Here is a 13,603-nt window from a genome sequence, read left to right on the forward strand (position 1 = left end):
CATCCACCACCCCCACAAGCCCACCTCACTTCCGCCACACGTATTATGGCGCTTTATTTCCTGACCTCCTGGCTCCGCTGCTTCTCTGGCCTCTCCCTCACTCCCAGCACAGCGCACCAACATTTACTAAACGCACCCAAACACACAAGTACTCCTCTTTTACTCTTACTCCCATATAGACCTTCGCCATGGACCCTTTCCCCTATAAAAAAAAACAGTATGCATGGGAGCTCTTACTCATTTCCTATCTAACAAACGGCGCAGCAGGAGAGGATGGACCAGACAGAGCACATGCCCATTCTTACCCACTCCCCTCTTCCCTCCCCTGACCAGACGCCGTAGATTTGGCTGGATATAACGAAACAAACAGAGACCATGGCCATTTTTGCCCCCTTTCCCATTTCTTCCCTTGACCAGACGCCGAAAAAGGATATAAAGAAACAAACAGTAAACATGGCCATTTTCAACCCCTCTCCTCTTTCTTCCCTCGACCAGACGGCGTGGCTGGACATGAAGAAGGGTATCGTGTTTGCCATGGGGGACGATCTTTTCACGGAGAACCCCCGCATCGCAGTGCACCACTCGCTCACGCTGGCGGGCGACGAGGCGTGGATCCTCACCATCAAGGACGTGACGGAGGCGGACGCGGGGAAGTACATGTGCTCCCTCAACACGCCCGTCAGCCTCAGGAAGTACTACAGGCTCACGGTGGTCGGTGAGTGTTGGAAGGGGCTCTGTGTTTTTAATGAGTTTTGGGAGGTATCCTTGAGATGGGCGTTTTGTAGCCGTTCTCTTCTGCAACTCTTTGTGATATGTTGTGCCAATATCAGCCGAAACTCTCAAGTCTGTTTGGTGTACGTTTTAGTTGTCCTCTTCTGTAATTGTCTATAAAATGTTATGTTATTATCAGCAGAAAATTTTAGGTCTCTGATTTATGTCGTTGTATCCTTGTTCTCTAAGAGAAATTCTGCTAACGAGGCTGTTTTCATAGGTGCGGGACGCATAACACCTTGTATGTTTGCGTTGGAATCAATGTTATTCTCTGGAATGATGCGCTATTTTCAGATGCAACTCTAGGATCTGCGACTCTTTGGTTTCCGTCAAAAGTTGTTCCATTCGTCTTTTTCTTTAAACTTCAATATATCTCCACTTCCATAACAGTTTCAATTTTCAGCTTACACAAGTTTCCCTTCCTTCCCTTATCCCTTTACGGGCACACGATCCTTCCTCGGGAACAGGAAGGATGTGCTCCTCTCCTCCTTTGTTCATTTTTTCCTCTTCAACGAGTCTGACACAGCATCCTTGGCCTCCGGCTTGTCCAGGGTATTTCATCACGTTGTCTGTCCCTCAAAGGCGTGATCATATACGTAGGGTTGGCTTTCTACATAATAGCTTAACCTTGCAACCCAGATTATATTGCTCCTCTAGTGGTGCAAAAACTTTACATCCTTGTGTATATGTGTCGCTCCGGCCTTGACCAGAAGAATGATTAGGTGTTTGACTATCATCGTCAGCAGCTACTCGGCAACGCTCGGGGCCGCCTCAATACCACCGGCAAAGTGTGAGCGTGAGCACCGAGCCTCTGTGTCCCGGTGTAGAGTGATAAAAAGGGGGAGAGAAAAAGGGAAATAGGGAAGGTAGTAGGGAAAGAAGGGAGGAAGCGAGAGGGATGAAGGGACGTAATAGGGGATGGATGCGGTTTGGGGAGGAAGATGAGAGGGACGGAAGAAGAGGAAAGAAGGGAGGTAGACTAGTCGGGAAAGGAAATATGTGGATAAAAACTGAAAATGGGGAAAAAAGGAGGGGGTTATGGGGAGGGAGTGAGGGAAGGAAACGATGTGGGTTTGGATAAATGAGGGAAGAGAGAGAAGAAAGAAAAATAAAGGAGGAGCAATAGTTTTGGAAAAAAAGGGAGGCGGGTAAGGAGGAGACACGCTCTGAAATGTTGTCTTTCCCTAATTAAATCCCCAAGTTTGCAGATTTTTTTCCCCAAGTCTTGATTTTATTGGAAAGATTCTTGTATGTTTCCACTCCGCTATCTTCCACTTTCCTCATTATTTTCTTCACTTTCTTTGTCTTACCTACTGTCACTGGCCCAATTTCTTAATGATCAGATAACTGTTTTCACAAATTTTACACGTTTTTTACGGTTTTCTTTTTATATTCCCTTACTAAATGGTAGTTTAATGATAGTTTCCAATATCTTAACCCTTATCTTGCTTTACTAAATAGCACTTGTTCATACGGCTAGATCTAAATTCGTTCCTCAGTACCATATATTTCAATCTCTTTTGTTACCATCTTCTCGACGCTTTTCCTACTTCCTTTCTTCCTGCTATCCATATTTCATTACTCAGCCTTCAAGAACCAAACTTTCATATGTCACAGTCTTTATTTCAGAACGGTAACTGTAAGATGGAAAGTTTCGTTTAGTCAGCGCAACAAGTCTAAGTGCTTTCCCAAATATATGATACTCAGCCTCTTTTTCAGCCTTCACTTCACCGCTTCGTCTCCTTACGCTGTCATTTTCCTCATTGGCTATTCACAAACATCCGCCTTTTCAAGTATATTCCACACAGGTAAACGTCAATGGCTATCACCCTTCCTATGTAGCTAATGTTATTTTCCACCCTTTGTCATTAGCTTTTTTTTCTAGTAATTCCTCTTTTCTTATTCAACCATCAACAGCCGTTTCAATATATGCTGCAATTCGTATTTTAGAACTTAGCTCCCACTCCCTTCCAATATGACGTGTAGTTTAAATCATTTTTCCTTTCCATCCCTTTTTTCGGCTTCCTCTTTCCCCGCCATCCCTCTTCCCGTGCTCACTCTCCGACAACCGCCTTTTTATATATACGTCACTGATCAAAATTTACTTTACTCTTCGTCCCTAAATTCGTTACCGAGATGCCCTCCGCCTTCAGATCAGATTTACCTTCTTCCTCCGTGCCGCCATCATCCCTCCAAACTTTATACCCCCATCGCCAGGGCTTTATGTTGTGGCCGAGATAAGATGGAGCCACTTCCTTCTCTCCTCTTCCTCCACATTCCCCTCTCCTCCCCTCCCCTCCAGCTTTTTGTTTCCTTGTTTGTTTCCTTCTTTGTCTTCGCCTTTCATTCACTCAGCATCCCCGTCTCCTCTCTTCCCCTCCATTTATCGATTTTGCGTCTTTTTGTTTTTCTCATTTCTTTCCTCTAAGCTATTCTTATAATTCCGCTTCTTGTTTGTTTTATTTCTTGCCTGCCTCTCTTTTTTTTCTGTCTTTACCTCACCTCGTTATTCTGTCTCCTTCATACACACTTTTCAAATCTTCTTATCCACGCTATCTTCTTTTTCCCCTTCTTCCCACTCATTTCTTTCCCTACGCTCTCTTCCTCACCAACACATTTCCCTCTTTACTTCTTCCATATCATCCTCAGCCTTCCTCTCACTGCCTCCCCCAAACTCTATTTCACCAAACAGTAACAACATCAAATTCCCATTATTGTTTTTCTAATTAGTCGGTCTTTATAACACACACACACACACACACACACACACACACACACACACACACACACACACACTTTTCCCCCCTTATATAATAAATTCAAATACATATTCCTTTTTCCCTTCACACAACTTCAAACGATTTTTACTTCTCAATCCTGGCACGACAAATTTTAACTTCCACGGCATATATATGATGAACTTCTAACACCACAAACTTTGCCCTCAACTCGCCCGTTCCCTCCTCAGCGTCACCCCCTACCCGTGCTATCCTTCGCCCCCTCCCCCTCGCCTCGTTCCTGCTACCTTGCAACGTCCCTGAACGGTATCTCACAATCACACTCCACCTGCACCTTCAGGAAACTCTCGCCCTCCCCCCACTCACACCTCAACAGCTCCCACTCCCCCTCCCAGCCACTGATCCACCCACCCACCCACCCTCCCATCAACACACATACGTACCCAGCCCCACCACCTTGTCATCCCACCCTTCTTACCTTCTCCGGAGCCGCGCTCCTTAGACTCAATCTCCACGGACTTACTCAGACGGAATCATTTATCTCACCTGAAAAAAAAAAAAAAATATATATATATATATATATATATATATATATATATATATATATATATATATATATATATATATATATATATATATATATATACGAACATCCTCAAAACTTTGTAAGCTTTGCATCTTGATTATCTATCGTATTTTTATTTCTGCTCAATGTGAACTTTTCTTTATTTTCTTATCTTCCAAGGATAGGTTTTGCACTCCCAACAAATAAATAATATATCCAAGTTGCGATTACACTAAATATACATTTTAACCATTTACAATTTATCTTATTTCAACCATTTCTTTGCTCCTCTTTTACAAACATGATGCCTGCCACAACACTGTCCATAAAATGTATTCATATTTCATCACACATTCAAAACTCTTCTATTCCTTTTTCTTCTACACTACATTAAATATATATTTTACATAATCTCTGTTTCCTTCATTTGTTTCAATTCCTAACTTTACTGATGCTCATTATTAAACCTTTCCTCGCTCCCTTTCTCTCTACCTCACACTAAAGCTGTCACCCATCCTTTCTCCCTCTTTCCTATCCCTTATTCTAGCATTTCTAATAATCTCTATGAAGCTTAGAACTTTTTCCCCGTAAACCTCCCCGTATAACTCCTCTACACCAACTACACCGTCATTCTTCCTTTATTCCTTCATTCTTTCCTCTCATTCTAAATCTGGTGATCTCTTAGAAGCATCTCCTTTCCCCGTTCTCCTAAACCTCTTAGTCCCACACTTCCACGCCCCAGCAAGTAACTCTTCCTCCAATACCAGCACAACCTTCAGGATCGCTCAGACACACACAAAACCCACACAAGTTCACCCGGGCTTCGCTCAGGAGTGGCCTCTGTCTGAGTCTTTTTGGGGGAGTGGATTTTTTTTACGGCACAGCAGTCGATAAAGGACACAAGAGGAAGAGCTAGCCAAGACATGTTGGAAAAAAGGGTCTGTGAGAGAAGAAAAGGACAGGCTTCATAAAAATAGGACAAGGGGAGAAGAAAAACAAAAATATGAAGAGGGAAGAAGGAAATATCCGAAGGAGAGGAAAAAAAACGCGCTGCATAAAAAAACGAACACAGAAAAGATTTTGAGAGAAATATGGACTAAGAGAAAATATAGAAAGAACGAAAGAAAAAAAGAAAGAAACAAATATAAGGGTATACAGTTCAGACGACAAAAGAAAAAAAATGGACAAACGGGGAAAGAAAAAAAAGGAACCAGAAAAAAAGAAAGATATTGCAAGAACAATAACACTATGAGAAGAGAGAAAATAATAAAGAAGGAAGATAAGGAAAAAATAGATTAATTATAACAGTAGCAGTAGTAGTAACATAATAATAATAATAATAATAATAATAATAATAATAATAATAATAATAATAATAATAATAATAATAATAATAATAATAATAATAATAATAATAATAAGAGTAAGGTTATGAAGATAAAGATAAAGAAGTAGACGATGACAAAAATAAGAACATAAGGAAAGAAAGGAAAAAAATGTAAATATAAATACTGAAAGAAGGAAAGAAAGAAAGAAAGAGAAGGAATAAAAAAGGGAAAGAATGAGAAAGGCTTTGATAGCGATTGTTGTAACGATAAATGAGAAAACTAAAAAGGAGAAGTAAAATAGAAACAGAGTATAGGAAAAGAAAAAAAGGAGCCATAAAGACCCCAAAAATAGGAGAAAGAGAAAAAACGGTGCGCAAAAAGAATGGAATAGTTTGAAGAGGAAGAGGAAATCAGACAGTTCTTACAAAGTGTAATTCAATAATGGAGAGGAAAAGGAGGGGAAAGCGGGGGGAGGGGGGGAGAGGATTCGAGATGGAGGGGGAGTGCAGAGAGGGAGGCAGCAAGGACTAGAGGGAGAGAGAGAAGAGGGGAGTAAAGAGAGGGAGGGGAGAGGGGTGAGATGTGAGGGAAGAAGAAAGAATAAGAGGTGAGGGGAAGGAGAGAAAGGAACATAAATACTGATAAAAGTGCAGATTCATGAGGAGAAGGAGGAGGAGACGCACGATGGGCAGGATGACTGGAAGAATAAGGAGGAGGAAGTGCAAAAGGAGGAAGAGGAGGGCGATGAAAAGGTGGAGGAGGTTGGAGAAAAAGGAGATGATGGTTGGGGGTCGAATAAAAAGGAGAGGGAAGAAAGAAGAGAAGGTTGGAGGAGGAGGAGGAGGAGGAGGAGGAGGAGGAGGAGGAGGAGGAGGAGGAGGAGATGGAGGAGGAGGACTCATGAAGGATGGCCTGTTTTGTGTTGCCGTCAAAGATAATTGAATCTGATTTTTGATCCAAGAAGAACCTTTATTTATGAAAGTGCTTGGTATTATGGTCTCTCTCTCTCTCTCTCTCTCTCTCTCTCTCTCTCTCTCTCTCTCTCTCTCTCTCTCTCTCTCTCTCTCTCTCTCTCTCTCTCTCTCTCTCTCTCTCTCTCTCTCTCTCTCTCTCAGCGGCACCATAAAAAGTCTTAAAATATTTTCCACGACTTCGAGTTCCTTCTGATCCCTTTGTACTCCTCTTTAAGCTCCTTCTCCCCCTCCTTTTCCTCCTCCTTCACTCCCCTCGTCGCTGTCCTTCATTCTATCCTCATTCTCCTTTCCTTCTATCCCCCCACCTTTGCCTCCTCCCTGCCCCTTCCTCCTTCCTGGCTCCCTCCTTTCTTTTCCATCATCTCGCAGTAATAAATGATGATGCTGGGCGGAGGCTGACACACCCGTTTGTTTAGGTTACTGTGCCTTGCATGGCTGACTTGCTGAGTGGTGGCTTTGTGTCTGACTGGCTGGTTGGTTGGCTGCTGGCTTAGCTGGTTGGCTGGTTGCTTATCTGTGTGGATGGTTGGTTGGCTGGCTATCTGGTTGAAGGCTCTCGGTGGGTGAAAAATATTTATTTCATTCTGACTGGCTAGCTAGTTTGCTAACTGGTTAATTGGATGGCTGACTGACTAGCCAGTACAGTACTTAATTTCTAGGTTGGAGGGATGGCATGCAGGCTGACTGCCTGGATTTCTGACAAATTTTTGTGTAGCTGATTTACTGCCTAGTCCTGAAGTTGATTGGCTGCTGGGCTCGCCATCTGATGAAGTACCTCGCTAATAGGTTAGCCCACTTTTCGACTGATTGGTCGACTACCTGGTCAGCGACTGCTCGGTTCAATGGTTTGCCTGATTAATTAGTGAATTTTAACATCACTGATATGATTATTTTCATATTATTATTATTTTTTAAATTATTATATTGATATTATTGCACATTGACAATCACAGTAACAACATTATCGACACTCTCGATAGATTAATACCTCACTAATTGAGCGTAAAGTGACTGACAAACGTATCTACAAATTCATCGCCTGACTGACTGATGCTCGACCCCAAAACCCAGAATGTGCATCTAGGGGAGGCAGCGGGTAGCAGACAAAATGGGTAACATACTAACTGACAGACGGACTAAAATGACTCACTGACTCACTGATTCATGTTTTTTTTCGCAAACTATGGATGAATAAATGAAAAAAAAATTCTGTATTTGTCTGTTAATCTGATTGTCGTTTTGCCGGGCTGGTAAAGGTTTAAGCACGGTGGTTGAGTTGATAGTGCCGCCTGGCTGTCCTCCTGATAAAATGAACGGATACGGACACACACACACACACACACACACACACACACACACACACACACACACACACACACACAAACTGGGCACATACACAAAAACAAACATATACCTCTGCAAGTAAATACATACAAACCTACACATATACACGCATAAAAACATATTCTGAACAGGACATTAAGCTACAAATGTTTTGTTGTTATGTTCGCTGCCCGACTATGTGAGTGGTTATTTATACGACTGGTTGGTTAGCGAGACGGATAAACAGATGCGCGATGTAAACAAATATATAGCTGGCCAGGAGCGAGGATGGGTGGCTGGGCGGCCGGGAAGCGACTTGATTTACTTGGATGTGGGTTTGATAGAAGGGAGGAGGGGTGGATAGGTAGATACGTGGAGGGTTAAGATGTGGATGGGTGGATAGGTGGATGTGAGGCGTAAATAATAGAGGGTGGATAGATGGGTGTTTTGGTTGGATGAAAGATAACTGAGTGAGTAAACGGAGGGTGAGTGGTTGACTGGTTGAGGTTTCGTGTGTGTGTGGTAGATGACTAAATGAACATCTGCATTGATGATTGACTACAGGAAGTGGATGACAGCGTGGATGGACTGATGGATTGATGAAGCGTAGATACAAGGATGACCGACTGTGTGCTCCTCTGTGCGGGTGGATGAAATGGCTGTCTGTTGAAAGATATGTTAAATGGATGTCTGGATGAGAGCAAGGCACAGTTCCGGATGAGTGGATAGATTGATGGATGAGGGAAGCGTAGATACAAGGATGTCTGACTGGGTATCGGTGTGTGCGGGTGGATGGGATGACTGACTGTTGACATAATTATGAGGTGGACGGATGCCTGGATGAGCCTGGTAGATTCCGGGTGAGTGAATGAACTGATGAAGGACGAAGAAATAATAGATACAAGGATGTCTGACTGGGTGTTTGTGTGTTTAGGTGGGTGATATGATTGATTGTTGACGGATGAGGGGGATGTATGTCTAGATGAGCGGGGTACAGTTCGGGGTGAGTGAATGGACTGATGGATGAGGGAAGCGTGGATACAAGGATGTCTGACTGTGTGTGTGTGTGTGTGTGTGTGTGTGTGTGTGTGTGTGTGTGTGTGTGTGTGTGTGTGTGTGTGTGTGTGTGTGTGTGTGTGTTTGGGTAGATGAAATGACTGGCTGTTGACATATGAGGTGGAGGCATGCCTGGATGAGCGAGGTACGATTCTGAGTAAGTCCATGTAAGGTCAGGGATTAATCTGGAAGGCTGGGAAAGAAGAAAAAAAAACTGGTTCCATCGGTTAATGTCAGCATCGCTAAAAAACGCACCAAACAATATGTTGTACTCGAAATTAACCTTACCTGAATACCACCGTCACCTTTTTCGTCTTTCACTCACGGCGCACGAAATACATTAATAATTCACCTCACCTTCCTTTGTTATCACTCACTCCATCAGCCTCCGCTACCTATATTTTTTTCAGAACTGTACTCCCAGACTAGTAAGTTTAGTAATTTGACATCTACTTTCTTTATTTTATTTTATTTCACCATAATTATCTGCTTTGTCCCCTTTGCCCCCCCCCCCTCTCTCTCTCTCTCTCTCTCTCTCTCTCTCTCTCTCTCTCTCTCTCTCTCTCTCTCTCTCTCTCTCTCTCTCTCTCTCTCTCTCACATCATTACACCTGCTCCTTAATACTTTGAACTCTCTCCTTCCAGCCTGAACTCAAGATCTGTCCAACCTTTCTGTTCCCCTGTTTCCTTCAACTTCCCCTCCTGCAACTACTTCATGTCTCCCTCCAAATAGGTTTTCAATTCGACCCTCGTATTCTTCCACTGCCTCACCATTACGCCTGCTCTCTCCGTCTTTGAGCCTCTCCTTCCTGACACCACTCTTATTTTCCCTTCCTTAGTCTGACTAGTTCTGCGTGTCTGTCTTGCCCGTCGCCCCATCCATACGTATGAAGGTCGACCTCACTCACTTCCACACTGTCGTGCCCTTCACTTGCCTCGTGCCCTTCAATTTACGAGGTGATAGCCTGCTGGTGACACTTACGACGAGGGCTGACTCTGCACGGGACAGCTAGGGGGAAGGTGTGCGTGTGTGTGTGTGGGTGTGGGTGGGTGTGCGCCTGCCTGCAAACTCTCCTCAATTTTTGATGCCTTTGCTGTAATAATCCCGCGCGTGTGAAAGCAAGGAAGAACGTGAGCTTATAGACGCGCCAAACGCCCGCCCAAACTCCTGCTCCTTCCCGGCACACGCGCCTCTTTTTCGCTGCCGGATAATTGAAGCTCCGGCGCAGACACGGGGCGAGGCAGCGGAGGGAGGCGGCAACGACGAGAGACTGACGTGGGAGAGGCAGCGGCGTCACTAAAACCTTACAGGAGAGAGGGATGAAGAGACTGTAGACGTGGGAAAGACTCAGAAAGATTACAAGACGCCCATGGTCTGGAAAAGCCTCTGGAAAAGGTAGACTCTATACGTAGCGGTTCACAAGGCCGTGGAAAGAGTTTCAAGGAGTCTTAGGTAAAACTTAAGGCCATAGAAGGAGGGATACCAGACCAAGGGGAGAACTCGAGATCGTGGCGGATCCTGGTAATGTTGAGGTATGATTTACAGCGGCGAGGAAAGTCTCCGGATCGGCGAGACTCACGACGCTGAAGAGAAAGAGCTTCGTTTCCCGCTTCGTGAGAGTCAGATAATCCGGTTTTGGAAGGCATAAATTTTCGCGTCCGTCTCCCGCCAAATGGTGAGTCTGCCGAAGTATCTCTCCTTCTCCCGTCCCTTCTTCCTCCCGCCCCGCCCCGCTCCACCCTGCCCCACCCCAACCCATCATGTGCCGTGGTTCCAGAGACAAGGGGAAGATTCGGCGAGGCTCCAGTCCGTCTCCCGGCCCGATGAGGCGCTCAGCAGCCTCACCTCAACACCTCGCGATGCCCGGAATTGACGAGTAATTTACTAAGTGCCACTTCGGGCCCGACGGTCACCTTCAAACAGCAATCCTGTTTGCGGCGCTCGAACATCATCAACGACATAACGCCTGCAGCAACGCCCCGGGGCACAGCACAGTACAATACAGCCCCAGCCCAACCGTCTCAACTACTACAACGCAGACAATAGCAAAACCAACACAGACAATAACGAGAAAAAACAACAGTCTATCGAAATACTCAACAACAAACAGCTGCTGCATCAATAACAGCAACAGAAGACAAAAGAATCGACGACAATAATGCCAATGATACTTACGACAATATATAAAAGAAAAATACGCAACGGAAAGCAGCAACAACAGAAAAAGCAACAGGATCAATGTCAATAACAGCATAAATCACTAACAATGACATAACACATGTTCATATCTTCCTTATTTATGAGCCTCCCAACGTCCCAGCACTAGAAAACGACGAAAACAGCAGCAGCAACATCGACAATGAAAACAAGAACATTAAAACCAATACCAACATTAATAACAACAATATCACAGATAACAACAGAATACATGCCCGGCGCCGTAAATCTCCCTCCCCGCACCCACAAGACTCGTAATTTTCAGCTGCCTCACAAAAGTACCTCCGCAAGATGGACGCCGCAGCACCGGGGCGCCACATGTTTGCCGGAACCAAATACTCCTGGCGGCGGTGGCGAGTCCTCCTGATGGAGTGGTGGCCGGGGCGCCGTGCACGGAGGGGGCCATCACTCTCGAGGGTGGCGGGGAAGGAGTGGTAACCGTTGTTGGGCGGCAGCCGTGGCGTCGGATGGTCGTGAGATATGGATGCGGTACAGCCGCTCCCGGAGCCCGTGCCGCAAATTATTCATCCTGCCGAACGTTTTATTCATTCCGAACACGTTGCTCTGACTGAATTGGCGTCGCGTGGCACACTCCCTCCCTCCCCGCCGCTGTTGTGTTTGGCTAAATGTTTATGGGCGTGTCTTGCCTACTGCTGCTTGAAACGGAAAAAAAAGTGTTCCCTGCTGCCTGGGCGGGTGAGGGTCGTCATATTCTCGGCCAATCAAGTTCGACACAACCAGCGGGAAGACCTGCCACGTCCCCTGCGTCACCCCGTCAGCTGACTGTCACGTGGACGGAGTACTATTTTAAAAACACTAATTGGAACGACACACACACAAAAAATGCATTACTTGAGGATCTGACTAAAAAAATTTTTTTAGTTAGTATTAAAAGTAGGAAAATAATCTTAAATATTTCATAAAAATAAAACACAGGGAGACTTGAACAACAACAGCAACAACAAAAAGAACAGCATGAACCAGGAGAAAAACATACCATAAAAACAAAACGAGAACAGAGTAGGAAAAAAATCTATCCAACTTAGAAAAAGAAAATCACCTAACAGGAACTATTCAGAGACAGAAAGAGATCGAGCAAAAACCCGCCTAATCCTCTGTACATGCAAGACGCGTCCTCAAGAAGTATGAAACTGTGTCGGGACAAAATTGCTTCCTCGACTCCCTCTCCTCCCTCTGGCCCCTCACGCCCCGCCTCGCCTCCGTTCCTTCGCCCCTCCTTGGACTATCTTGCTTCACTCACTCCCGTCTCCTTTCTCTCTCCAGTTTCGTCTCACTCACACTCTCACTCATTAATTCTCTCTCTCTCTCTCTCTCTCTCTCTCTCTCTCTCTCTCTCTCTCTCTCTCTCTCTCTCTCTCTCTCTCTCTCTCTCTTTCTCTCTCTCTCCTCTCATCCCTCTAACTACCTCCAAGCTAAGCCCCTCAAACAATACATGGACTCCATTTACCCCTCCCTCCGTTTCTCTGTTATTTCCCTCCTTTCCTTCATTCCTCTTTTTTTTCCTCAAACAATACGTAGAGTCCGTTTCCCCTTCCCTCCTTCTCTATTACTTCCCTCTTTCCTCTCTTTTTTCCTATCCTCATTCTCTCGTACCCTTCTTCCCTCCGTCATCCCTCTCTCCCTCCTCCTAACTACATCGGGCTCCTCCTCGTTCCCTCCACGTGAGATACGATGCCTCATGCGTGACACAGAGCACCGGTGTCTTGAATTATAACTCGGAATCCAGCGCCATCACTCACCGAGGCAGGACTAAAATTTTTAACCGAGTTGGCCCGACGCGTAATGGCCGCCTGCTTTCCCCCAGCGGCCGCCTGTAGACAGCTAGCAGCAAGACTTGCATAGTGTCCTCTCACGTCCCTGCATTAACGGAAATATGACATCAAACAACAGTATAATGAGCAAACAGACTCGAGAAGCATAGTGACTGGTAATATCGGTAGACATATCTACACGAGACCAAAGCGATGGAACTTGCATTCAGCAGTACATCAACAGACAAAGAGAAGTAGAAAACTTTGGGAAACCCTTTGTCCTGCGGTGAACTAATGGATGATGATGATGATGATAATGATGGCGACGCAAACTGACTCCTTGCTGTAAGACAAAGGCTCGGGAGGACAAGAAGAAACTATCACGACTTATAATATCTTTTAAAACATGTTATTTTTCTGGGGCATAAAAATCATCAGAACTAGAGTGGAAATACTACAGCACCAAATAGACTTTCGAGGGCCAGAAAGAGCAGTAGCACAACGAAAGAAATATCAAAGTTGAAAACAAAGAAATAACTCCAAATGCAAGCTCCTCAAACCTAAAGACGACGACTCGGGGTCAAGAAGCGACTGTCAAGGCAACACGGAGATTCAGTCCTCTTAAACATTTATAAAACCGACATGATTCCTGGACGAGAACAGGTTTTCAAAGCTAAGCAGGAACTTTTGAGGCTCAAATAATGATTATCAAACTGGAAAGAGACTCTCAAGGCCGAGAAGAGACCCGCGAGACCATCACGAGACACTCAAGGCCAGGAGGAGACTCTGGAGGGGCGATAATCGTGGTGGAGGCCAGAGTGACTTACTTTGCCTCTTGCTCCTGGGTGCGTCACGGTAG

At 44.9% G+C, this 13,603-nt stretch overlaps 1 protein-coding gene across 1 annotated transcript in view; it reads left to right on the plus strand.

Annotated features, from left to right (window-relative positions):
- The window catches only part of LOC127007361 (neural cell adhesion molecule 1-A-like), a 133,964-nt gene that overhangs the window by 41,868 nt on the left and 78,493 nt on the right, over window positions 1-13,603 (plus strand). Inside the window, exon 3 of the mRNA XM_050878241.1 lies at window positions 496-715. Coding sequence (XP_050734198.1) covers window positions 496-715 — 220 coding nt within the window. The remainder of the gene's footprint in view (window positions 1-495; window positions 716-13,603) is intronic.

This window comes from Eriocheir sinensis, chromosome 35, assembly GCF_024679095.1.
Source record: "Eriocheir sinensis breed Jianghai 21 chromosome 35, ASM2467909v1, whole genome shotgun sequence".
Taxonomy (NCBI): Eukaryota; Metazoa; Arthropoda; class Malacostraca; order Decapoda; family Varunidae; genus Eriocheir; species Eriocheir sinensis.